This window comes from Colletotrichum chrysophilum (genome assembly GCF_026319265.1).
Source record: "Colletotrichum chrysophilum strain AFK26 chromosome Unknown scaffold_5, whole genome shotgun sequence".
Taxonomy (NCBI): domain Eukaryota; kingdom Fungi; phylum Ascomycota; class Sordariomycetes; order Glomerellales; family Glomerellaceae; genus Colletotrichum; species Colletotrichum chrysophilum.
The window spans coordinates 100,095-125,794 of NW_026517292.1; the positions used below are offsets into that span (position 1 = coordinate 100,095).

Sequence of the window (25,700 nt, forward strand, 5' to 3'; positions counted from 1 at the left end):
TGCGCCTACGTCCGCTTGTTACTTCCGCCGCCCGAGTGACTCGTCGGTTCAGCCAAAATCTGCCCTCCGGCCGGAAGCGTGCGACTTGCTGGCCCATCGCACCTCAGGCTGGTCCCACTCGTTTCTCCAGCGGTGGTGAATCAAATCCATCCGAGCGTTCCCTCTTGCTCTGCCGCGCCTACGATCACACCGTGTGGGAGTGGTGCCCTGTTCAGGCAAGACCAGGTCCTGGCCTCCAGCGAAATCTGGAAGCTCACAACCGACTCCATCCGAAGCTACAGAGCGCGCGCCATCACCACGCCATTCACTTGTCCAAATCTCGCAACAACCTTTGATTCAGAGAGCGAACGACTGCCGGTTAGAACAAGAAACTGCTCTGCTGAATACGCGATCATGTCGCTGAAAAGCCTTTGAGCCCTCGCCAAACCCCGACGCCCCGGCACCTTTTTGACTTGCACATCAACCGCGAGAAAGGAGCCAAAAAAAAAAAAGTTGTTGCCGTACCTACCGCTACCGCCACGCCACCGCGACTACATATCAGAGCAGCTCTGCAGCCCACAACTACCTAGTCTGCTCCTCCGACACCCCTCCCACCACTTCAAATTCCCGCGAATTCAACAACAACAGGCTGCCTAGCATGTCTTCCTCTCATAAGGAGCGGACGATGGAGTCGCGCACGGGAAGAAGCAAGCAGCGTAAGTGCGCAATTGCGGGCAGAGGCTTTCCCTTTCCCATTCTCCATGTCTCTCCCCTCAAACCCTGGTGCGCCTGCTTGCAGCGCGGGACCCACTAACACCTTGTCCTGCAGGTTACAACTCCAAAGGCGAGCGTCTGGTTGCCGGCGTTGTTCCCCTCACAGAGGACAAGCACTACGTTCTCCTCATCCAGTCTACTCGTAGGAAAGGCTGGGTGTTGCCCAAAGGCGGTTGGGAGACGGACGAAGAGTGCACCGAGGCAGCGGCCCGCGAGGCCTGGGAAGAAGCAGGCATCAGCATCGAGATCAACTATGACTTGGGAGATATCGTCGAGACTCGCCCGCCGAAGCACTCCAGCAAGGACTCGTCAAAGTCCCTGTACCGATTCTACGAAGCGACAGTCGTTCGCCAAGAGGACAACTGGCCCGAGAAGCACAAGAGGGAGCGTCAGTGGATGACATACACCCAGGCCAAGGAAGCGTTGGCGGCACGGCCAGAGCTTCTTGAAGCCTTGACTAGATGCACTATGAAAAAGTCATGATACGCAATGGGCGCGTTGGCGTCTTGGTCCCTCGTCCCTTGCTCATGATATGAAAGCGACGCATGCACCTTTCCTGCGCGAGCATTACTGCAAGGTCTTTATTCACCGCGAGCCGCCCGGATTACGCCTCGCCGCTGCTATACACTTTGTCTCACGAAACGCAGACCACACAAGCCCCAATGGCCCCTCGTAATCAATCTCGGAACGGAGATTCTGAACTTGTTGGACGTAAAGTCAATTAGCGACGTTGCCTGCTTTACAAACGAAACATCATTATTTTTCATTAACCAAGAATATGGGGGAAAACAAACAATTGCATCACGAATGGGCGTTATCGGCTGGCTTGCTATAGATGGTGGGAAAAGGGGGCGGCTATGAACAAGCATGGCTTTGGTGCGTAAGAAGGTATTTGGTCGTTACAACCGGGCGAAGCGGAAGGCTTGAATTCACAGTTTGTCGTAGTCTTCTTCGTCCATGACCCGAATGAGTGCTTTTCGGATCTGTCGGTTCTGCTTTTACATACACACACCAAAAAAAGGGCCCCATCACTGCTTATTAGACAGAGCGCAAGTAGTCTCCACAGAGGCGAGAAAGAAACAAAAAAGCTAGAGGTAAAAGTAAGCTTCCAGCTCTGGAGGTTCGTGTGACACGAGGATCCAAGACTGGTCGTCCTCCATCCATATCCTGCAGTTGCGCAGCACGCTACCAGAGGTCAAGCGCTCACGTTATGGTCCTTCACTGACAGAAGAAGGGCGGGGGAAAAAAAAAAAGGCCAAGCTGGGACGCAGACTGGTCAAGCTGATACCCCTCCAAGGGCAAGAGCAGTGACTGGTGCTGGAGGAACATCAGCGACTGTATGCCCCGCATGCATCTGAGATCATCAGAATTTTTGACAGCAGGGGATTGACTCATGCCCCGCCTTTCACGTGCCCCGGCCGCCCAAACGCCTGTCACCCGACGATCCGTGCTCGGAGTTCCAGCCGGGGTTTGCGCCCAAAAGTGTCAGCTGCCGTCCAGGCGGGATCCATTCAGGGCAGTCGGGTTTTCTTTTCGGATGCCGCAAAAACAATCCCTCCGACGACGGCTGGGACTGGACCCACCTCAACCTCATTGAAGCACCGCCTGCCAACGCCGTCGCCCACAAGAGCTGAGGTGACCAGGGTGGACCCACGATGATGATGGCTTGATCGAACACCACACTACCTACCCACCACACTCCATCCAGCCCGTATCTCAGCAGCGAAACGGGGCAGAATCGCAAGGCTACTGCCATCGAACTAGACAAGACCGACACGCACGCTCCCACCTCGATGATGCTTTTTGGCGCCCTCGCATAAGCTCTTGCTTGTTCTTTTCGCATTTTCTCCCCTGGCCCATAATCGATGGACTGGGACTGGTCCGAATGCAATAATTCTCAAATACCAATGCCAACCAGATAACGAGGGGAAAAAAATCATGGAAAACCTCACAATCTCCGACGCTCCTGCACAGGGGGGCCAATCCGCTCTCGGCGGCCGCGCGCCGCCTCCTCCCCAACAGACTCAACTTCCGCCGCAGATGTTCACCACCGCCGCCCAGTTGCTGGATCTTACTGACAGTAAGGCAAAACACGCGACTGCCGTTGCCTGCTTGACTTGAGGCAGGCGCAATTGACGTAGCTGGCTAACGCCAGAATGTAGAAAAGCTTATGGTCGCCCTCCGTGACGGTCGCAAACTGATCGGTGTCCTTCGCAGCTGGGATCAGTTCGGTATGTGCATCGCATACAGATGCGTGGCATAGACGCAATGACTGACACTCTCCGCGTCACCAGCAAACCTCGTCCTTCAAGACACCATCGAACGTGTCTTTGCCCACCCTGATCCGGAGGCGAACCCACCCCGCCCCTCGGGGCTCTTTGCCGACATAAAGAGAGGCATCTTCCTCGTTCGCGGCGAGAATGTGCTCCTGCTGGGCGAGATCGACCTTGACAAGGACGACGACCCACCCCCGGGCTACGAGCCGGCTGACCTTAAGCTGGTGCACAAGCTGGCCGCTGAGAAGAAGGAGCAAGACAAGGCGCGTGACAAGAGTCGCATCAAGAAGTTGAGCAAGCTAGGCTTCGAAGGCGAGAATATGGGCGAAATTCTGCTCTAAGCTCTGCTCTACCGCACCGGAGCTTCTTTTACTCTGCAGCCCTTGGAAGATCAAATGGCAAAACGCCTGAATGCGCATCAGGAAGTGAATATCAACTTGAAAGACGAGAGGATGGAAAGGCGGAGTTTCAGGTGCTGGTGGGATGAGCGCCAGGATACGGCGTACCGGCACCCCTTCATATTTGTCGTTCGACGCCGCAGCAAACGGCTGGTTGGATGGGGAGCAGAATATTGTGAAATGCTCGCCATCCTGGGTCTGGTTGTTATGACGGACGCCAGCATAGGGAAATCAAACATTTCGGATTCCAGCCAGTGTTTTATCAATGAGTGGATTGTCCCGTGCAATAGCTTTGGTCGACTTTGACATTGCATCTAAGCTTACCCACGCTGAAAGGGACTGTAGAAGAGACGAGTTGGTCATGCAGACTTGGTGGAGAGTTCAACTAGAGAGGATGTCTAACTTTAAAAATCTCTAGGCTAACCATCCTGATTAATCTACAAACCCGGCACGAAATCTTCTACGACAACATTCCAACTTTCCGGAAAGTGTGGGCCTTCAGCATCGTCCCAGCCGCCCGCCATCATAGCCATTGCTAAGAGCAAACTGCTTGAGCTGGGGAAATACGGCGTGGGCACTCTAGTCCCTCCGACGGGGTAACCCGCATCGTCGAATTGGAAAGTCGAGTGCAAAAGATACTCAGCCGCTCGTTGCGAGTCACCCAACCGCAGGCTGTTCATCGCAAGCATGGGGAAATCCCAGCCGAAAGACTCGTCGAGATCCCAAAGATCCCAGATCTTGGCGGCTGTGTTTTCCAGAGTGGTCCGGTTCAAAGCAGGGCCTGATCTTGGTGGTGGGAGGAGGCCGAAGATACCCGACATTGCTGGGTGGTCTTGTACAGTGGATATGTTGGTCCACATTCCCTGAATGCCTTCGTAGACGGGGTATGTGTCATCAACAATGGGTAGTGGTGCTAACTTGTCTCTGACAGTTTCCCAAGTGCTAGGGGCCTGCTCCCCAAGACGAGATTTCCAGGATAACGCGATATCGAGCCCGAAGCGCCAGTATGCCAGCTCGAACGTCGGGTTAACGGTGGCATTTGGATTTGTGTTCTCCGAGACGGGGTACATTGGCGGCCCCAGGTCATACACTCCAGTCGACTCGTTGAAGAAGGCAAAGGATGCCATGAAGTCGGCCGTTGCTGTCAAGATCTCGTTCCACTTCTCCAGGGTCTCCATGGTTGGCGCGTGGCGGTACTCCATCTCGGCGAAGTACATTGGGTGAGGCTGCTGCCAGATGAGGAGGGTGTTGATCTCACCCGGGGCATCGATAGTCGAGGGGTCTGTCATCTTGCCCCAGCGGGCACCAGCATACCCTTGCGTCAAGGCGCGGGAGACCGAGGAAGGGAGGAGACGTGTATAGGTTCGGGGCAGAGAGCGGGATAGAAGAGGGAAGTGGTTCCAACGGGCGAACTGGAGGTTATGCCAGAGGACCATCTCCACGTGAAACTTGCCGAACCAGCCGTTATTAACGAGGCCAGATTCCTGCGGAGGGTAGTTCGATGCCGAGTTCACAGCTACCAGATACTGGGACTGGATCGTCCGCCTCTGGAGCTCGGTTGCGTTTGCGTTTGCGGTGGCGGTCATGTCGATGAAGGCGCCACTAGACCAGTATGTCGGCCACCAAGTTTGGGACGCTTTCGCAATCTCGTCGAAGCTGGGTTGGCTTGCTAGCTTGGAAGGTGCGAAGTTCGCCGTGAAGCGGAGCTTGTCAGTGCCACTTGCGGACAAGACATACCGATGGCTCCCGTCGGTTGGTGATGCCAACTTTCCATCACCTCTGCCGCTGTCCCATCCAAGACGCAGGTCGTATTCTGCGGTGGCCAGGTTATGGTGAATCGTAGCATAGCTCTTTTCACATTCCCCGAGAGTGGTCGTGTGTTGGTCAGTCAAGTTGAATGCACCTACGAAGGGCGCCCCAAACTTGTCGTTCGTCGGATAGGGAAAGTCGAAAAAGATGGCCAAATCCCCGGATGACAGAAGCTTTGATTCAACGGCCACAGCGACGGTGTCAGAGTTAGGATCGGCCCAGGTTTCGACCTTGACAGAAGCGTTCTTGTGTGTGAAACTCGAGTGAATAACACCCGACCACATATCGAGGGTCTGTTCCTTGTCGCCCAGCATGCTCTCCGTGACCGTGGTGATGTTCCCGCCGTTGAAAGAGAAGCCGATTGTGCCAAGGTTGATTCGATGAGGGTTCTCGCGGAGCCAGTCGGCAATCTCACTGTTTGTCGGGTTGGCCATGTTGTACTGGACGAGCCGGCCATGGGTCCACCACTCAGTGCCATGGTAGTCTGCGAAGGTAATCAGTGTCTGGTTTCTAGAGGTCAATATCTTCAGCGAACGAACCATCGATCGACGTCTGACCCGGAGCTGTGGGCAAGCTGAAGTTGTGCCATCCCCACGTTGACATAGTCGCGAAGGGACTGAAGGTTTGGAGACCAGTGATGTCGGCCCCGAATGCAAAGTTGCCATTGCCTACCTGCAGCGGCGTCTCAGGAGAGCTGGCAGTACGGCGAGGATTGAAAGCCTGAACGACCCTCTGCCGGTCTATCCTGGCCTCAACCAGGGTACATAGTAGTGGCACGATGTCTAAGGCACGCATGGCGACAGACAACTCCCAGAACTTCCAAGTACAGCTTCCAAAACTTGTTGAGAGCTAGAGATCTATAAGATACAAGAACGGGTCTGATGACTATTTGTAAACTAACTCGCATCGTCGTCTCCGGATTTCCGTCTGCGCGGGGAAGGCCTGTCACGACCAGAACCCTGGGAGATCGACACCCAACCCATGACGACTAAAGGTTGGGGTCACGAGCATTTCTAGCCTCTGTCTGGAGCTTCCTTCGTAAAATGAACAATCTCGGGCATTTCTCAACCGAAGACACCCAAGTGTAGTTGCAAAACAGACCGGCATTACGTGGACCCAGAGGAAGGGATAAAGAGGGGAAACAGGAACAGAGAGTGCGGGGATGACTTGTTCCCCACTTTGTATTGAGGCTATTCAAATGAGCGGCCGGTAGAACTCAATAGGGGGCTGAGCGTGATGGATTTACATGGATAGACACGAGTAAGGACCCGGTCTGCAAAGCTTTGGATTTTCGACCGGAGTGACGCCGTAAAGCATGGCTCGACACGAGAGACGGATCGGCTTCCGAACGTTTGGGTTTGGTAAAATGGGTCTTACAGCTGCGAAGTACTCCGTAGATGGGACCGCGTCCGGCTGCCCGTCATTGCGGAATAGCAACGGAGATGACCCCGCGCTCTAGCCACAGAGACAAGGGGCAATGTGGCTGAAGCACCCATAAAGCCGGCCCTTGCAGCCCAGCAACCACACCGATTGGGCAAGCGCATAAACACCACCAACACAATAGGGAGGAAGGACCCTTTGACCAGCACCTTACTGATATCCCAAAACAACAACCTGCACCGCATCTCTTGCTCAACCTGCAACCTTTGCGATCCCAGGTTGACCCTCAGCCCCAACATTACATTTTCCCACCGACCGGACTCCTACATCCACCACATAAGTCCGCCGACGTCAGCAGGTAGGCATGCTCCAAACAACATCTCGGCGTACATCTTGTGGATTCTATCTGTTCCATTACCCCGCTAACCGTTGGAATGGAATGCAGGATCCCAAACGAAACGACGACAGTATTAAAACGCATCCGAATTCTAAAGCGCTTCTCGACAAGCCGCAAACATGAGCGCGGTGCCGGGAATGACAGTGTCAGTACCACCACAATAGCGGCCCCGATGATGTCCCTTTTGCAGTACCTCAGCGTGAGGACTGGGCTGCTGGCGGGAGGCATTCCATCGCTGCCGATGCCTTCGCCCCCGCCAGCGGCACCAGACCCTCTGCGCAGCAATGCTGTCACTCGCGACGTGACCGTCATCAAGACGTATGAACCCGAAGTTATTGAGACAAGCGCTGACGACGACTGCGACGGGAACAGTAAGGCCGGTAGGAACCAGTTCCGTGCGCGCACCGTCAAGGGAGGCAACAATGGTGTTGCGCTGCGACAGTATGCCGAAGCGACCCTGGGAGGAGGAAGTCTGAGGAAGGTCGTGAAGCTGCCGGAGGGCGAGGACGAGAACGAGTGGTTGGCGGTAAACAGTAAGGCATCCCAGGCGTTGAAAGACAGCAGCGGCGTACCGTTCTGGCTGACGTTTGCAATGCATAGTGGTCGACTTTTACAACCAGATCAATCTCCTCTACGGCGCCATCACCGAGTTTTGCTCACCCAAGTCGTGCCCCGAGATGAAGGCAACGGACGAATTCGAGTATCTGTGGCAGGATAGTGACCAGTATAAGAAACCAACCCACATGTCAGCCCCAGACTACATTGAGCACCTCATGACCTGGGTGCAAAGCACCATAGACAACGAGACGATGATGCCGAGTAGGATTGGTACGTATACTCCCCCCTGCATGCGAGGACGTGGTATTGACAGCAAGGCTCAGGCGTTCCCTTCCCCAAGAACTTCCCGTCGCACGTTCGACAAATCTTCAAGCGCATGTACCGAGTCTACGCCCACGTCTACTGCCACCACTACAGCATCATCAGAGAGCTCGGTCTTGAGCCCCATCTCAACACGAGCTTCAAGCAGTACGTGCTGTTTGTCGACGAGCACAAGCTCGCGAGCGGCAAGGATTTTTACGGGCCTTTGAACGACCTTGCCGAAAAGATGATTGAGAGCGATTGAGCGCAGTAATGACGATGTTTGCGCCGATGAGTAAACTGCATTGTCTAGGCGTTGGGGATAAACAGGGACGCGGGCTGGCTTGCAATGAGGGAAGTGCTAATGACTGGGCGCGTTGGGCTTTGAGACCGTTGCAGCGCCCCGAGACGGGGCGTCGTAGCGACATATGTGATATTACTGTAGACTACACACAGGGTTACGGACGACCCGGCTATGGGTTTGAGAATTCGAGCATCAGACATGACCAACTCTGTTTTCGCGCTTTTGGCCACGGGCGAATGTGTCGCCAAGGACTCATGGTTCATCTCAATTCGTATCATCGCTTACAGGGAACTCAATTGGTGTGGGGCTTGCGTCTGTTTAGGCTCCGTGCTGTTGGTTGGCCGGTGCCTGTAACGTAATGACGGGACACAGCACGTAGTGGAATTCCAGCTCCGATTTCCACCGACCCGACCACCCTAGTGTGGAGATCCAGCTTACCTAAGTTGATGCCTCACAGAAACAGCGCACGATACAGCGCCAGCCCCAAGGCATCAACATCCCAAATTGCCGAAGTTCAAACCTCAACCTCGAAAACCGACAGCAACCACCACTGCTCCTCAAATCAGCAGCATCCCTCCCTCCCCGCCTCGACGCCCCCCCGTCCGACTCCCATCAAACGAACACTCCCACCCGACCGTTCACCATGTTCTCGAGATCGGCTACCCGCGCAGTTCGTGCGGCGGCTCCCGCGTCGCGCCTCGTTGCTCCCCGTGTCCCGGCCGTCCGAACCTACGCCGCTGCCGCTGCTGCCACCGAGAACGTCAAGCCCCCCGTCGCCGTCTTTGGCCTCGATGGCACCTACGCCACTGCCCTGGTACGAATATCCTGCTGTCATGTTTTCCCGGGCTCAATTGGGTTCTGTCATTCAATTGAAGCAGCTCGAAACATCGAGGGGTCCCCTCCGATGAAGGAAGCGAAATGGAGGGATAAAAAAAAAGTTGGATAACAATCGAGCGACACAATCGCTAACTGCGTTCACTTACCACAGTACACCGCCGCTGTCAAGACCTCCGCCCTCGACCCCACGGCCAAGGCTCTGTCCAGCCTCGAGGCCCTCGTCAGCAAGGATGCCAAGCTGTCCACCATCCTGGCCGCGCCTACCCTGAGCGCCGAGGACAAGACCGCCATCGTCGCCGAGCTCACCAAGCAGGCCGGCGCCGGCTCCCAGGAGACCGTCAAGAACTTCCTTGCCGCCCTCGCCGAGAACAACCGCCTCGGCCTCCTCCCCGGTGTCTGCCAGAAGTTCGGCGAGATCATGAGCGCTGCTCGTGGTGAGGTTGAGCTTATTGTCACCAGCGCTACGGTACGTCTCACACTATGCTGAGGGAATGTTGCATCGTGTTTTTCTGCTTTGAGGAGGGCATGAGCATTCAGTGAATCAAGAAGACGAAGCTTGATTGAGGGTCTGGCGGCGGAACTTTCTCGACGAACAGAAATACCGCGCATATGTGCGGTTCTCAACAAGCAGATTTCAGAGCGGATGATGACTTACACGAAAATTGCGACTGACATCATTGCAGCAACTCGACAACAAGACTCTCAACAGACTGGAGTCTGCCATCACCAAGTCCTCCTACGTCGGCCAGGGCAAGAAGCTCAAGGTCACCAACCAGGTACGTCACTTCACCTCGGCCGAGTCCCCGAGATCACCTCGGACCGGGCGAAGCTCTGCGCTCTACAGCGCAACATGGACTGACACAATATCCAGGTCAACCCCGAGATCGTCGGTGGCCTCATCGTTGAGGTCGGCGACCGTACCATTGACCTTAGCGTCTCCTCCAAGATCGCCAAGCTCAACAAGCTCCTTACCGACACTTTGTAAAACAGTTCTTACCATAACAAAACCATCAAGCCCCTCCCTTTTTTATGAGAGAAGAGAAGAGTAAAAGATGAAGCAACCGACTAGCATATCTCCATGACTCATCTAATCCCCTTCCCACACCTCCCCGCCGAACTGATTTCTCTTTGTGTGTGTGTTTCTTGTAAACTTTGGCCATGGGGTGGGAGGTGGCTTGTGAAAGGGGGGAAACGGGAAATGTTTCTTCTGAAAAGACGTCATCTTTCTCTAGAAACTGTCGTTGGGTCCTTCGGCCTCGACTGGGTGAGAGAGAGATGGGAGGGATCCTATTCCAGGCCATGAGACGAGCTGTGCATAGTCTACAATAGAAGCATTCACGGTACTCTGATCTTGGTGATATGATCTAGACTGCGAGTCAAGCGAGTAGACGTCGTGTTTGTGTAGGTAGCGTGAGTAGCTGGTGAATGACGCCAGTGACACCCATGCACTACGAACCCGCTGCTGTCTACCGATAAGGACTACATAAGCGTTCTCGCAGGCTGACACGATGGCGTTGCATGATGAGCAATAGTGGCGTTCAACAACATTGGGGCGTTCCTCGACTTGGCCCCTTGGACACAGTTCCAATGACCCTGGTTTGTCAATTCTCATTTAAAACCACACTTTCGTTCAGACAAGGAGTCATCAAAGGCCGAGGGCACATGTGGTATTCTCGTTTGGTCGTCACAAAAGAAAAATGCCCGCTTTTGATCAAGCCCGACTACGAGTTGGTTCAAGATGCTGCGCATGTTGCGGGCCGAGCCTTGTCCCGCTGGGGTAAAGTCGCCTTTGGATACAGAGAGCCTAGTAATGAACGTATGGAATCAGCCAGAGGGCGGAAAGGGGGCCTAGAAAGGGTGGTGAGAAGAGCTCGAGCAACTTAAAGGACAAAAGCTCAGGTGCGGGCTCGAACCGCAGACCCTACGAAACCAGCAATCGGATTTCATACCAAGTTCAAACTAACGACTCTCAGCGTTATACCTCTGGGCTACTTGGCCCTTCATCAGGCCTGGTTGACGGTGACGAGGCAACAGGTTGGGTAAAATGGAAGGAGTGGGAGAGGGGTTCATGCGTTGAGGGGAGGTAAGGCAGGCAGGCAGGCAGGCGGGTGAGAGAACATTCTTGAATTGGGAAGGCAGAGAGGCTGGCTACTTGAGTGATTCACGCGCAAAGGACCATGCTGAGACGAGCCAGGTCTGGGCGACAAACAAAGTAGATGAGCTGGACTCTCCGTGTACTTATCAGAAGCCTGAAATAATTGAAATCTATCTGTTCCACATTCTAACAGTTCTGTCTGTGGCTCTATATGCACTGATGGCAGTAATATTCGGATTCGTAACCAAGGAAAGTTTCCCGCATGCAATCTCTATTCTTCTGAAGCCCCCCTCCCACGCTCTCTCACATACATGTTTTCTCGCCCGGTACCTTGGTCGCCATTACATTTCAAGCCATTCTCTCGCTCTCTCACACTCGGACAAGCATCGAATGACGATTATACTAACCAGACAGGACGATACTTACAAGTCACATAAATCTCTTAGGCTCTGGTCTCGTACTCGTCGCCGCCGTTGACATACTCCTTATCCTCCTTGTCATCCTTGTAGCGCTGGAGCTGATCTGAGATGTAGCGATGCATGTGCGCGTCTGCCTCCGAGCGCTCCCTCATCCTCTCGCGCAGCTTGTCCGGATCCTCCAAAGTGACCGAGTTGCCGAGCGAATCGTCGCCGCCGTCCTGTCCGTTCATCTCGGAGTCGAAGTCGCTACGTGCGCCGATGGAGCGTGCGGTAGAAGATCTGCGCATGCGTGGCTTGCCGTTAGGTCCCGGGGTGCCTGGGGCGGTAGAGTCGCGGCGCTTGATCGAGCGAGTGAGGATATCGTCGAAGTAGTGCGACATGCCAGCAGAAGGAGTGCGGGGAGTCTGTGGAAGGCGGCAGGTGATACTGTGATCGTTGTTAGCACACATACAAGAAGAAAAGAACACGCATCAAAACTAGGAAGCTTACCCAGTGTCGTGAATGATTTTGGCCATCAGGCCAGTCCAACCGCACTGGTGGGTGGCACCGAGACCACGGCCGGAGTCGCCGTCGAAGAACTCGTAGAACCAGAGGTAGTCCTTCCAGTAAGGGTCAAAATCGAGCAAGTCGTTTCCGGCGTTGATGCTGCGACGACCGTCGTCGTTGAGAGACATCAAGTGCTGCAGACGGTGCTGGATCTCTCTCGAGACGTGGCCGAGATGCATGTAATCGCCGCTGCCTGTGGGACACTCGACCTGGAACTCATGGCCGTAGAACAAATAGAAGCGCTGGAGGGACTCAACCAAGAGGAAGTTGACACACAGCCAGATGGGTCCTCTCCAGTTGCTGTTGCCTCCGAATAAGCCACTGTCAGAATCGCCTGGTACGTATCCGACGGAGAAGGTCTGCCCGTTGACGTCCATTGAGAAGGGATTCTTCTCGTGGAACTTGGAAAGAGACCGAATGCCGTGCTCGGAAAAGAATTCATCCTCGTCAAGCATGCGCTTGAGAATCTTCTCGAGCCTGTCCTTGCTCACGATAGACAGCAGGATTCTGTTGCCCTCGCCACGCTTAGCGATACTGGCCATGTTTCTCTCGGCCAAGTCACAGCGGTTCTCTATAAACCAATCCACTCTCTTCTTGAACGAGGGCAGCTTGTTAATCAGCTCAGGCTCCAGAGTCATGGTGGCGTAGAGTGGAATCAGGCCGACCAAAGATCGGACAGGGAGCTGCTGAATCCAGGGGCCACCCCAAGAAATGGCATCGTAGTAGAAGCCATCCTCGTCGTTCCACAGAGACTTCTCGTCCTTCTGGCCAGTCCTGAAGGTCATGGCGTCACTGATGAAGATGAAGTGCTCAAAGAACTTGGACGCAATATCCTCGTAGGTGCGCCTGTGCTTGGCAAGCTCAAGGGCAATGTTCAGCATGCTGAGACAGTAGAAAGCCATCCAGCCGGTACTGTCGGCCTGCTCCAGGGAGCCGCCAGTCGGCAACGGCTCAGATCGGTTGAAGAGGCCGATGTTGTCGAGGCCGAGGAAACCTCCCTCGAAGACGTTCTTGCCGTCGGCATCCTTGCGGTTAACCCACCAAGTGAAGTTTAACAACAGTTTCTGGAAAACTCGCTCAAGGAAGTCCAGATCCTGCCTTCCGTACAGCTTGCGCTCAATTTTGAACGTGCGGAAGGTGGCCCACGCATGGACGGGGGGGTTGACATCGCCAAAGTTCCATTCATATCTGTTCCCAGTCAGCAAACACCGTCTTTGTTTCAACGCATATGGTAGGCAGCTCACGCTGGCAGTTGACCGTTCGGATGACAGTACCACTCGCGAGTGAAGAGATCCAACTGTTTCTTTGCAAAGTCAGGATCCAGCATGGCGAGCGTGATGCAGTGGAAGGCACTGTCCCAAGCGGCGAAGAAAGGGTATTCCCAAGAATCAGGCATGGACAAGATATCGTCGCAATGCATGTGCTTCCACTGATTATTGCGGATGTCCTTCCTGCTTGGCGGCGGCGGTGGCTGAGTTGGGTCCCCATTCGCCCACTGGTCCCAAATGAACAGGTAGTGCTGTTTGGTCCACATCATGCCAGAGAACGCCTGACGCTGGATGTTGCGGAGGTCGTCAGCCATCGGCAACGGGCTGAGGCGGTAGTAAAAGTCATCGGCTTCGGCGATTCTGAGGTCGATCAAGTCATCAAACTCGCCTTCGTCGAAATATGTCTCATTCCGCTTGGAAAGGCGGAAACGCACAACCGCGCACTCGCCAGGGCCAACACCGCCGTCCTCGTTGAAACTGAACCATGCGGCGCTCTTGGTTCCCTTCTGCTCGGGATTGATTGCTTCCTTCTCGCCATCGACAATGTACCTGTGGAATGCATCCTTGACATAGGGAGTCTTGTTCTCTTGCTTGTACAACAGTTCATAGTTGGTGTCATTGTCTGTGAACATCATCTTGGGAAGGACGTCGTCGCCGCTAGAGCCGACACCAGGCGAGGGCGACATGAGAAGATACCGGTCGCCAAGCTTGTGATGCTTGGACTTGACCATGCTCTCCGCGTATGCCTCAACGGACGGTTTCTTGTCCTCGGGCTCGCGGCCCCAGGCCCAGGTATTGCGGAACCACATGTGCGGGATAATGTGGAGGGGTGCCGGATCGGGACCTCTGTTCCATGCCGTCACACGGAACAGAATTTCCTCAGGGTCGTCGGTCGCCTTGGCAGTTTCGATAAAAATATCCCAGTATCTGTCTTCCTCGAAAACACCAGTGTCGATAATCTGGTATTCCTTGTCTGTCTTGCCTCTTTTCGCGTTCTCGTCAAGGAGATCCTTGTACGGAAACTTCTTCTGGGGGTATTTGTACAGGAACTTCATGTAAGAGTGCTACGTCTGTTCGTAAGCATCAATGATCTCAGTTGGATCCTTCTTTGGGCTTACCGTCTGCCGAAGTTGTTAGCTTTGTTCCTATTCTGGAAGATTGTTGGAATGGTTACTCACGGGCGTGTTATCGACGTGGAAATGAGCTTCCTTGACGCTCTCGCCATGGTTGCCCTGAGGATTAGAGAGACCAAAGAGCCTCTCCTTGAGAAAATCGCTATCGTATCATCAGCAATTGAGCTGATCGATATGATTTTCTACGCCGACCTACTCTTCCTCGTTCCAGAAGGCGAATGCGATGTTTTGGAAACCGTGGGTGTCGGAAACGCCAGCAATTCCGTCTTCACCCCATCTGTAAGCTCGGGATCGTGCATCGTCGTGGGTAAAGTCTGGGGTTGGTCTGTCAGCGGGCTGCAATTGGAGCTCGTGGAGCAAGCAGGCGGGGGGAGATCCTCACGACTCCACGCGTCTCCGTCGGGACTGTAGTCCTCTCGCACTGCGACACAACTCTGGTTAGATGGCTTCTTGTCATGATTGGGAGACAACCGCTGGCTCACCGGTTGCCCATTGTCGCTCGGCGACATAGGGACCCCATTTCTTCCAGTACTTCTCGCGATGGCGGTCTTCCCTCAGGCGCCTCTCCTCCTCGGTGAGGAACTCGTGTTTGTCATGGATAACCATGGCGGGCGAATTGGCACCGTGAGGAGCTGGGTACAGTGGCTGGCAGGACGCCGGTCACGACAACGACAAGCGGGTGAGCTTGAGGGGGTTGCGAGAGTTGAAGAAGGGAAGAAACTTGTGGGTTGCTGCGGCGAAAAGAGCGAGAGGCTGCAGGCCTTGGGAGGAGCTGGCTTTAGTAAGAGCCAGACACCGACACCCTAGCAAATACCACCACAACGACTCAGTAGGCGACGTCACGTATCACGATAGCTTCAGCGGCAGGCGGTCAGCTTAGGAAAAAGTCGGACAAGTTAGTCTTGCTGGCCAATGGAGGGCTGGCGATGTAGATTGATGAATGGCGGAGGTTGGAGGGGACGTTGGCGGAAAGAGGCTTTCGCCGTGTTGTGTGCTTCTTCTTTTTTTTCTGATGAGCGGCCAGAGAAACGAACAATGTGTCGGGAGACGGGCGTCAACGGGAGCTCTACTCCGGGCACCTCAGCCCCGAACAAGGAACTCGGGCTAAGGTAACTGACTACCTAAGGTAAGGTACCTTAGGTACGCTTCAAGCGCCGGTCGGCCAACCAAATGACAGCAAGATTAGCTCGAGGAAGCTACCTATCTGGCTCTTTCTTCCATTCTAGAGACTGTGCGCAAAGTGTCAGCACCGGCAAGCAGGTGCCTGCTTCTGTCACACGGGGCGCTGTAGTTGACGGCGACGGTGACAATCCCGGCCTGCCCAGGTTCAAGGTTGAGGGGGCGACAGCGCGGGGCATTCATCAGTATGCTATTCTCTTTTCCATGTGGAATGGCCGTCTCCCCGCCCCAACAACAACAACGAATGGGGCCCTTATCAAGAGGTACACAACTGAGTGTGTTGTCCACTGCCCCATACCCACATGCCCATCACATACCTAGCTAGGTATTGACAGTTATTCCTGCAGAACATGCGCTCTCCATTGTGATTTCGTCCTCTCTCTTGCAGCTCGCTGGCTCCCGGTTTCTGCCCCTTGTTGCCCCTCTCCTTGAAACGCTAAAATCAGAGCTTTCAGAGGCATGACGTCAACCAGCTCTAGCGCACCTGAATCCAACCTAGCGGGGCAAGCTGTTCACCGACCACATCGCACTGCATTGGGCCGCCGCAGGCCCCGAGCAGGCCTGGACCGCACCGACCGACAGGGGACGAACGGACGGCCTTGAGGATCGCCGATGAGCCTCTGTTTTTGATATAGCTGCCGCCGTACCGGTGCTTGGCCGTTCTTCTTCCGCCGTTATGTTGGACCTTCTCGTCTCTCGAACGGGCGAATTGTCCTGCGACGGAGACGAGATAGTATGCCACCAAGACCAGGACCAGGACCAGGACCAGGACCGCACATCAGCCAAGACGTCCGTGTCGGGAATGGTCTGGATATCGTGAGGAATTCGAGGCCTTCTGTGGCCCCGACGTCAATTGCTGAAGAGGATATCTATATCGCGGAAATCGACCCAAATCGCCATTCACCAATCCCTCCCGCAACGTCGTATGAACCCGACTTGTTTATATATACGCCTGCATGCACCGGCATGTCTCACGCCAGCTTCTGGCCTGCCCCTCCATTCGCGCGTCACGCCATCGCTGGTCTTTGCCACTGTTGCTGTCGCCTCGTTAGACAGAGTCTCTCCATCGATATGCACCGCCGGACTGCCAAATTCTATTTGGCGAACCAGGGGAACTTCTTCTTGCTGATGTCACCACCGCCTCCTGCCGTGCTCTCGAGCTGCACACTCCGCTGGTAAATTTCCTGGAGGACCACCATTAGCATCACATGCCTGTCTCAGACTGTCTTCCCTAGACTTACCTCTTCATCTGTTGGCATCCTGCAGTCCAAAATAAGTTCTCGAGCCGCCTCGTGCTTTGTGAGATTCGGATAGGCGGTCCCTTGACTCTTCATAAGAGGGAGGAGCACTTCGCCGAGCACCTCGAACTTCTTCCAATTTACTCTGTCGCCGTCGGGCCCCACGAATGTCTTACTTCCCTCTTCGGCCGAAACCAAGTCTCTCCGATGGAGTGGTATGTATGGTATCCGGGGCAACGGAGAGTTTTCCCATGCCAGTCGATATGCAAAGTGACTTTTTTGGGTGCCCATAAGAATGCCCAATTTGGCAAACGACTTTTGCGCCTCCGGTGGCACCAGCGCCCATGTCTGCGCCAACCGGTGAACTGCAGTGCCGTTAATGCCGGCAAGCACAGCTGCCAGCCCGTTGTAATTGTTCAGTCGCCGAAGCTTCTGCGCAATGTTCATGAACTTCTCCAGCATCTGGGCGCGATGCTTCGCCTTGTCCCGGAGCAGGATGAGGTTGGCCACCCACTTCGCCACATGATTGAAATGATTGATCATGCGGTTTACGTTCTTGAGACTCTTGCACTTGGATCGAAGTTCCAATGAGAGGCTGACGTGCCGTACGAAGTCTCTTATACGAATAGACGAAAACATGACCCAATCGATACGTGTCATCTCATCAGCAATGTCATCGTCTGTAATGTCCATGAAGATGTGGTAGCGGAACTTGTTCATGGGCAAAACATCTGTCGGCTCCATGTTGGCAGCCTCCCTTTCGTACTCATCATAAGAATGGAAGGAGACGTGTGTACCAACGCTACTCGTCCTGTCCACGTGTGACAGATCAGAGCTGTTGGATGGCCTCTCATCGATCGCATCGTCAACAGTGAGTGTGATCATCCCATTGGACAAATCTGATGTTGAGCGCGTCTTGTCCTTGGACAAGACTTTGCTGCCCTCTTGGTCCGCCAATTCATCTGATTTCGCCCAGCCCGTGTCGTCGTCTTCCACAACGCTGAATTCAAGATGGCGCTTGATCTGCTGCGCAGCGATGGAAAAGATTGGCTCAGTGGACAGGTGCTTGATAAACTCCTCCAAATTCCGTCTCGTTCCTGGCCGCGCAAAGTCGCCGGGATACAATGACACCCACTTGGCAACTACTTCAATGATCCTGAGTTGGGTGGCTGTCTTTGACAGATAGTGTGCTGACTTGTCGTCCCGGACGCGATCGAGTCGCGTGAGGATGGCTGAGAAGAGCTCGCCTGGTGCGGCGAATTTTCGATACAGACAGAGGAATACATCCGAGAAGTTGTTATCTGCTTTGGTCATGCGTGGGGCGATGAGGCGGTCAACCAATTCGTCAAACGCCACACCCGTTGGCTTGGGCTTTTCGAGGAAAGTTTCTTCGCTCCGCTGCAGGATCGGGATGTCCTCCGAATACCTGAAGGACTCGGCGTCTGATTCCTCCATGTCGAGGAATGAGTCGGTTGGCCCGCGATCGAGGCGGATGCCCGGGGTCCGCAGCTGGCTCGATACGGTTTGTTGTTGTGTTTCTTCTTCGATGGTCTCTGTTCCAAAAGTTGAAGTTGATGGCGCGCTGAAGTTGGCCAGTCGGGGACTACCTGGAGCTGGTGGGCCGCGTAGGTGGTCGGGGATGGGAGGGGGGACACCTCGAAGGAGCGACAAATCAGAGCTCGCTCGGCTATGTTTGCTGTGCTGACTTAGCGGGCGGCCGTTGGAGCTGTCGTGGGCCTCGAGATTGGCTGCCGAGGCTGCACGACGGCGGGACAAGCCCCCTTCCGACGCTTGCGTTTCTGACGGTTCATCAGCATGCATTGGCTTATGCAGTTGGAACTCGTGTTCACGTACCCTTGCGATAAGCGATAGCGGCTTTCAGCATGGCATTCAGGCAGGCTCGCGCCCGTTCGGGACTACTCGTCGACAGATTGAACTGGCCGACGCAGGACTTGAAATATTCGTGGTTGGCGACACGGGCGGCGTCAATTTGTCGTTCGCTCTCGGGGTGATCGCACTTGTTGGCGACGAGGACCGCGGGGAGACCGGATTTCGTCAGGGCGGCTTGCGGTCTCGTCAGCAAGGCGCGACGCGTCAGACGGAGAACCAACAAGATTATCGCTCACCTGTGGCCTGTGGCAACTCTTTCATGCTCTCCTTGTTCATAACATCGTAAATAATCAATGCACCGTCTACGCGAGGTACAATGTGGCCGTTAATCTGCTTGGGCCACTGGATAGGCTGCAGAGGATTCAATTCGAAGTATTCGAGGTCGAGCTCGATCAGGGTTACGCCGTAGGTGACGTTGTCGACGACCATGCGCACGCTGGAGGCGTTTGTTATGGGAGGGCGCGACAGACCGAGGACTCGTTGGACGAAGGACGACTTGCCGACGCCGGATGCGCCAATGACAGCGATGTTGAGGCTCTCCATGATGGCGGCGGCGACAGCGGCGGCGGAGGTTGGTTGTTGCTATGATCGTCAGCCCCTTTTTTTCCACTTCCCGTCTCATCAGCTACCCCGCAGTCTGTGTTTGGTGGGGCATTTACCCAGGACAAGGAAGGTCCTATTATCAACGACTCTCTTCTTGGGGGCGGCCAGCGCTCGTTGGGGTTGTCGTCATCGCGGAGCTCAAAGTATCCGAAGTCGAAGTCGAAATCGAATTCCTGCGTGATTTCGTATTTTTGCGTCGCGCCTATCTCCTCGTGCTCGTCGCCTTGTTCGTTATCGTCTTCGGGGTTAGGGTCGTGGAGTGTGGGAGTCCGAAGCGGCTCAAATCCATGCGCACCCTCCCCTGCGTAGTCGTCGAAGCGCTGGAAGAACGGGTCGTCCACAATCGACACAATCGAGTCGCGGTAGTTGGCCGGCTGTTCGGTCGGGAATCTGGGAGGCAAGAAGGGTTCGTCTCGGTGGAGGGCGTAGTGCGGTTGGTACTGCTTCGAGGCCGCGGGCGCGGAGCGGTGGGCGGTCTCGCGTTCGGCCCTCCTCGCTGCGGCTGCTGTCTCGGAGGCGGAGGCGAGAGAGGACGGGGTTCCGGAGCGGTGGAAGTGATTCGGACGGATGTGAGAGCCTTCTGAACTCCTGTGAGCCTTTCGAGCTCCTATTCGATCTGACGCCATGGCCACGACCACGAGCAGGGGGGGAGGCAGCACTGCGGCAGAGGCTATTCGGAGAAAACGAACATGCGACGTGTAAGGGACAAAAGATGGAAAAACGACAGCGACGGAGTGCAGGAGAACAGGCAGGCAATGTATGAGCAGGGCCAAAAAAATCCAAGCCTTGTCCAAACCAAACTTTTGGGACAGTGGATGCACTGACTAAAAGTCGGGATTGTCGAGGCTCAAGGAAGGCATGGCAAACCCACAGGCACCGTACTTAGTGCGAACAAGGGAGCGGTAGGGTCAGGTACGCGACGGATACTGGCTGGCGAGACGAACGAACGGGAAGGGCCAAGGACATGAACAGGAACAGGAACGGGAGCAGGATGGATCATCTCACGGCAGGGCAGGGCAGGGGGGGGGGGGGGAGAGGGGAGGATTCTCGTACACTGTACTCTACTTGGTAGACCCAACTTCGTACTCTGTACTCTGTACTCTTTTCTGTACGCAGTACGCGGTTGTCCTAGTGTTGACTCTGGAGCTTCGTGGTGCGGCGGACCAGGGGTTGCAAAAAGGGGCCCTTTTCCTCGCTAGGCGCTCCACCACGACGCAGATGTCCGGAGGGCAGAGGCCAGGACTGGAAGCTGCTTGATGGGGAAGGGGGCCGGCACGCTAGGAAGGGGGAAGGGAAGGGGAAGCACGGCACGGCGGTCGACGACGATGCTAGGCACAGCAAATGAGGTCAGTCGCGGATCCAGATCCAGGGCAAACTCGTTCCAAGCCAAGGGCACGACCCCCTTGGACGAGTGAAATACGGCAAGGTGGACTTTGTGGACATTTGGCGGCGCATGTGCAGGACCAGGACCGGTTGTGATGGTGCGCAACCTTTAGGCTGGGATTGGTACAGCGGGCTGGGGAACGGGGAGGGGGGCGAGAGACAGTAGGACGGGACGTTGCGTTACCTACCTCTTGAGATTCGTCAAAGTTGTGCGATGCAGGAGCAACAAGTCTGCTTCGTCGGTAGGTGAGGTAAGGTACGAATAGGTAGTGTGAAGAATGGTCGTTCCTGGGCCGCGCTGGTCTGGGCCGGACTGGTCGAGTAAGATGAGAGAAAGGGGTGTGGAGGAGAGAATGATTGCTGAAGGGTTAATTAGGGGACCAGCAGCAGGAAGAGGACGAGACGAAGAGCAGCAGAGAGACTAACGGCAGAGCGGGATATAGCCGCGACCTGGACCTGATGATCAGAGGGGAAAGGGGGGAAGGGGGGGGCTTGGAGCGCGAATGCGACTGTGCGGCGGGAGTGTTACCTAGTTACCTCTTGCTAGTGGGCATGAGGTAAGGTAAGTGAGGTAAGTATCCGTACCTGCCCGTACCTGAGGTAGGCAAATACTCAGTCACATACAGATGGATGCCATTGCAGACATTCATTCGCATGCATTGAAAGGCACCATAGGTAGAGCAATAGAGCCGGAACAATACGCAGCGAATGCTAATGCTCCCTTTCTTCCGCGCAGTCCGTCTGAAAACTCTACGAAATTGTGTGTCGTTTGGTGTGGATTTCAAGACCCCAATGCAGCAAACGACAATGGGGGCCTTTCGGCTCGGGTGGTTCTAGTGCGCGGCATGGAACGAATGGGACGGGACGCTGGCCGTGGAGCAGCACTGGATGGGCAACAAGCTGGCAGCAGCCGACTGCACCGTGAGCGCTCGGGGACCCGGCACCGTATCCCAGAGACTGGGAGCCGCAACGTCCGGACCGCACCCGATCAATCACGCCTGGGAACTGCCCCCTCTTGAGGTGGTCCTCAAGTACATACCTAGGCACCTAAGGTAGGCACACTTAGCTGCTGGGGCTGCAGGTACAAGTGGTGGATACGGCACAGATGGCCCTGTCTGTTCAGTGGGCCGCTGCACCCAGGCACCCAGGCCACCCTGAGCCCAGCGCCGCGGACCCAGCTGTCAGTGGAGCGTGTGTGTGGTTTGGTGCTTGTCAGTCTTTCCGGACAGGACGTGGACCAACAAGTGCGGCTATTCGTAGCCCGAGTTTTCGTACCTGACCTGTGCTCAGGCACCGTCAGGCCCGTCAACCGGGGTCAACTCCGGCTCACAGTGCAGGCAGGTGCAGGTCTGCTCTGATTCCCGGGCTTCACTTTCCTTCTTCCCCTCCAGCCACTTCCACCTCGAACGTTGCAGTCAAATGGCATGCAAGCAAACATCAAATGGCGGTCTGGCCATCCCGAAATGCGCACGAGGCGGACCACGCAATCGTCAATTCAATCCATTGTCATAAACCTACGTATTCATAAGCACGTACGCCGAGGTTTGCCGTCTGGATTGCGCGACCTTGGCATCTTGCAGAGCCCACTCCAACTACCTAGGTAGGTACGATATGCGCCTCGCGTCAGACAGCACCACAACATGTCCTCTCTCCGCATGACGTACCAAGCTCCAACGTCGAGCTCCCTTCCTCTTTAGGATTCAATCAGTCGCAACATCTCCTCTCCTCTACAAGATCCGCGCAGCACCAAGCAAGCTAATGTCACCGCACATCACAGCAAACCTGCCGTGAGCGCGCGTACGGACACCGTTGATGTCTCAAGATGAAGCAGCCCGGCTGGTGCCATGATCTTCAAGCGCCCTAATCAGCTCAGAGTCGCATCAACACGTGGCCGCGGAGCGAATCACACCTCTTGGCTACCTAGTTTACCATGGTATACTAAGGTAACTAGCTAAGTATCCGTTCTACCTTACTTTACTTTAAGTGTCCGTATGGATACTCTGTCAAGGTTCAGGACTGTTATTCTGCCATCAGCAACTAATTACCAAGAACCGTTGGCTCCAGCCCCGGACACCCATGTAAAATGTATTACTTGCTCACCACAAGAAGCTTGCGACGCCTCATCGTCGGCACTTTATTCTGTGCCATCCATGCCTTCGTCGACGGACCTTCCTCATGCACCGGCTCCTTTTCTACGGACGGGCGCCTCACGTTGTGCGCCTCACTCATCTTCTGACTGATGATCCTTGACCAAATTAAGACCCGTCGTCCATGGATGATCCTCCAGAACTTGGAGCTTGGCGTTGCCCATCAAGCTCCAGTAGCTTGGGTCTTGGGAAATTCCCAATTAGCCCATGTCGGATCCGGCAGCATGATCTGACTTTGTCACTCCCTCATCTCGCGGAACGGGGACACGCGACACCCATCCACAGATTGTCGGCCTCGTGCAAACGGCCCTTCTCACTTGCCGTCCCGGACACTCGGATCTCGAAACCGCATTCCACAGACGGCGCCAAGCTTCTGCCTCGGATAATAAACTTCTGTCAATTTCGAGCACGGTTCGTCGCCCTCTCTGAACGGTGCAATTTTGTGAAGGTCCGAAACGAAGTTTCGGATTGTCAGAGTCAACCAGCACTGGACATTGAAGCAGCTAGTTATGAGCTACCGCCCGACATTCTGTCAGCTCCAGCTCATTGCGCTACGACTCTTAGCCATTCCTTCGCTTGACTATGGAATATTCTCAGGCCATCACTGAAGCAACCAACCGGCCGCAGGCGTCGTCAGGGCGTGGTGGAAATAACGTCGTGGACTAAACTTCTGGCCGCTTTCTTGGCATTCCGCCGCGGAACCCTGGTCTTGGCCACTTCTTCGTCGCGTGCCTGCACAAAACGAGTGGCCATCGAATCATCTTGCAGCAATTGACGAGCCTGGACCCGACCGTCGTCTGATTCCGGGATCCGGAAATCGACCTTCACAATTTCACCGTCCTCATCATCAAATCTCTACAAAGTCAGTGTGCAATTGGACTTTGAGTTTGCCCGCCTCGAGTCGTCGTCAGCAACATCTCACCTTACCAGCTTGACCGGCGGATCAAGCGAGGCATGGACGTGCTCAATAGATTGGAAATGCTGAGCATTGTGGCGGCCTAGTGTGCTCACCTCATGCATTCCAGAGATCACAACTACCGGGGATTGGCCGGGTGCTAATTTGAAGAACGGCTTGTTTTCTTTGCAAAAAAGGGCTTGCGCAGACTGTGCGCAAGTTTGTATCCGTGAACGGCTTGAGGCCACGAGTGACAGCACCAGCATCTGGGCGAAGAATGGCCATTCAGTCCAGCAGACGATGGGAAACAATGGCGGAGCACAGGATTCGGAAGGCTGGCGACCTTACTTTGGGATGGCCAGAATTGACCGCACGAACATCGAATTTCCAGAACATCCTCCGCAAACCCCAGCCCGCGAGAGTGTTATGGATATCAGCGTGCAGCTGTGGCGTCACAAAGCCTTATTTCCATTGGCGACATAAGCTAAAGGGCGATCCTTCTGGAGGTGCATGCAGCTTTTGGGGCCACTCAGATGCGCAGAGGGGAGGATGGAGTTGTGGCTGCATCGCCAAGCCGCATGATATGGCAAGACGACGACGAGACCCTTCGTAAAAAGCGTCGTCTTTGGGTTACATGGATTTGGGATACGAGGACAAGACATGCAGACGTGCAGCAGCAAACTGCAAGAGGCAGGCCACTGCCACTGCCACTGCCACTGCCAATGCACTGCACTGCAGCACTGCACGCAGCAGCAGGAGATATTGCTCATTGCCGAAACCCACGTCGTCTTTGTTTCGTCCTAGATCGGAGTGTTGTTGGACTCGCATCGCAGGCATGGGACAAACGCAATCAGAGACAGACGCTTGCTCTGCCTGCCGAGGCCTCTGGATGGCGCGCGAGTTGCGCACAGCACTGGCGGTAAGGTGTCCGTCAACCGAGACAGGAGGTTCGGCCTGGTACGTGTCGAGATTGGACGGGCCCTATTGACCGAGAAACGCATTCAACAATCGACGAGCCGCCGCCGCCGCCGCCGCACCTGTGTTGAGACGGTGAGGGCGGTTTGCGATGGAGGAGACGGCCGTCGTCGGATTGCTTCTTTGCCGTGGCTACTGGTGAGAAACGAGGAAACGACGGACCACAAGAAAGCCGACCCCGACGCGACGCGGTTGTCGAGGTATGACGGTCAGCCAACTTATTGATCCCATGATCGACCATTGTCCATTGTTCGCGTTTCCATGGGGTAAGTGCGAGTGGGAGGAGTGAAGCTCAACGCTAGCAGATCCGCCATCGTCGACTGCCAAGGCCGGCCGCTGGTCTGCTTCTTAGTCGGCGATTTAATGGCTGTTCTGAGACAGCCGGCGAAGCCCTAACCCGCCTGATGGCTGAGGACCACCATAAAAACAACAACCGTGCCTTGAGGCTCGCTATCCAGCCTTTTCCTTGGGTTAGTTCTTTCTTTGCCGCACCTCAGGCGGTAAACGTGAACAAGGGACGGAGGCGTTGGGAACGTGGCATGCCCCCTCCACCGCCTCCGACATGACGAAACCAACCACATTCAAGAGACCGGAGGTCAGACTACTACGCCGTACAGATGCTGGACTGCGGACACTATGGCCAATGGAGACGGCCCATCGGACTTGTCAAGGAGCTTGTCTGCACCAGTTGCTTCTCGTAGGTCCTTCACGGGGCGCTGACACTTTGTCGTGTGAGTGCACTGCAGTAGACTGATGCCCGCCGTGGATCATCCCCACCAACCCAAGGGTGCTACTCACCATACACACTCAAAAAGCTCACCACACCTTTTGACTGATTCACCCTATCCAAGGGAACGTTTGCTTTTTCCTTGATTATGCAGCAGCAGAGGCGTCCAAGCCATGTTGCCTCTTCCTAC

The 25,700-nt window shown here is 55.1% G+C and overlaps 7 protein-coding genes across 7 annotated transcripts; 4 read left to right on the forward strand and 3 right to left on the reverse strand.

Annotated features, from left to right (window-relative positions):
- Window positions 1-637: 637 nt before the first annotated feature.
- COL26b_001142 (uncharacterized protein) lies at window positions 638-1,236 on the forward strand (the record flags this gene model as incomplete). The annotated part of the gene is made up of 2 exons (XM_053174101.1): window positions 638-695; window positions 809-1,236. 2 exons carry the CDS (start codon window positions 638-640, stop codon window positions 1,234-1,236), a joined length of 486 nt encoding a protein of 161 aa, XP_053041811.1.
- A 1,455-nt stretch (window positions 1,237-2,691) lies between these two features.
- On the forward strand, window positions 2,692-3,370 carry COL26b_001143 (uncharacterized protein; the record flags this gene model as incomplete). The annotated part of the gene is made up of 3 exons (XM_053174102.1): window positions 2,692-2,833; window positions 2,916-2,984; window positions 3,048-3,370. The coding sequence occupies 3 exons, from the start codon at window positions 2,692-2,694 to the stop codon at window positions 3,368-3,370; spliced, it is 534 nt and encodes a 177-aa protein (XP_053041812.1).
- Window positions 3,371-3,864: 494 nt separating this feature from the next.
- COL26b_001144 (uncharacterized protein) lies at window positions 3,865-6,031 on the reverse strand (the record flags this gene model as incomplete). Its single annotated transcript, XM_053174103.1, has 2 exons — window positions 3,865-5,720; window positions 5,776-6,031. 2 exons carry the CDS (start codon window positions 6,029-6,031, stop codon window positions 3,865-3,867), a joined length of 2,112 nt encoding a protein of 703 aa, XP_053041813.1.
- A 1,157-nt stretch (window positions 6,032-7,188) lies between these two features.
- Window positions 7,189-8,136, forward strand: MOB11 (Maintenance of ploidy protein mob1; the record flags this gene model as incomplete). Its single annotated transcript, XM_053174104.1, has 3 exons — window positions 7,189-7,546; window positions 7,614-7,841; window positions 7,895-8,136. The coding sequence occupies 3 exons, from the start codon at window positions 7,189-7,191 to the stop codon at window positions 8,134-8,136; spliced, it is 828 nt and encodes a 275-aa protein (XP_053041814.1).
- A 682-nt stretch (window positions 8,137-8,818) lies between these two features.
- On the forward strand, window positions 8,819-9,997 carry ATP5 (ATP synthase F0 subcomplex subunit OSCP atp5; the record flags this gene model as incomplete). Its single annotated transcript, XM_053174105.1, has 4 exons — window positions 8,819-8,989; window positions 9,164-9,478; window positions 9,696-9,788; window positions 9,884-9,997. The coding sequence occupies 4 exons, from the start codon at window positions 8,819-8,821 to the stop codon at window positions 9,995-9,997; spliced, it is 693 nt and encodes a 230-aa protein (XP_053041815.1).
- Window positions 9,998-11,549: 1,552 nt separating this feature from the next.
- On the reverse strand, window positions 11,550-15,079 carry COL26b_001147 (uncharacterized protein; the record flags this gene model as incomplete). The annotated part of the gene is made up of 6 exons (XM_053174106.1): window positions 11,550-11,952; window positions 12,016-13,260; window positions 13,317-14,404; window positions 14,519-14,615; window positions 14,670-14,787; window positions 14,956-15,079. 6 exons carry the CDS (start codon window positions 15,077-15,079, stop codon window positions 11,550-11,552), a joined length of 3,075 nt encoding a protein of 1,024 aa, XP_053041816.1.
- Window positions 15,080-16,746: 1,667 nt separating this feature from the next.
- On the reverse strand, window positions 16,747-20,009 carry COL26b_001148 (uncharacterized protein; the record flags this gene model as incomplete). Its single annotated transcript, XM_053174107.1, has 5 exons — window positions 16,747-16,836; window positions 16,894-18,689; window positions 18,745-18,954; window positions 19,017-19,362; window positions 19,440-20,009. The coding sequence occupies 5 exons, from the start codon at window positions 20,007-20,009 to the stop codon at window positions 16,747-16,749; spliced, it is 3,012 nt and encodes a 1,003-aa protein (XP_053041817.1).
- Window positions 20,010-25,700: the final 5,691 nt, after the last annotated feature.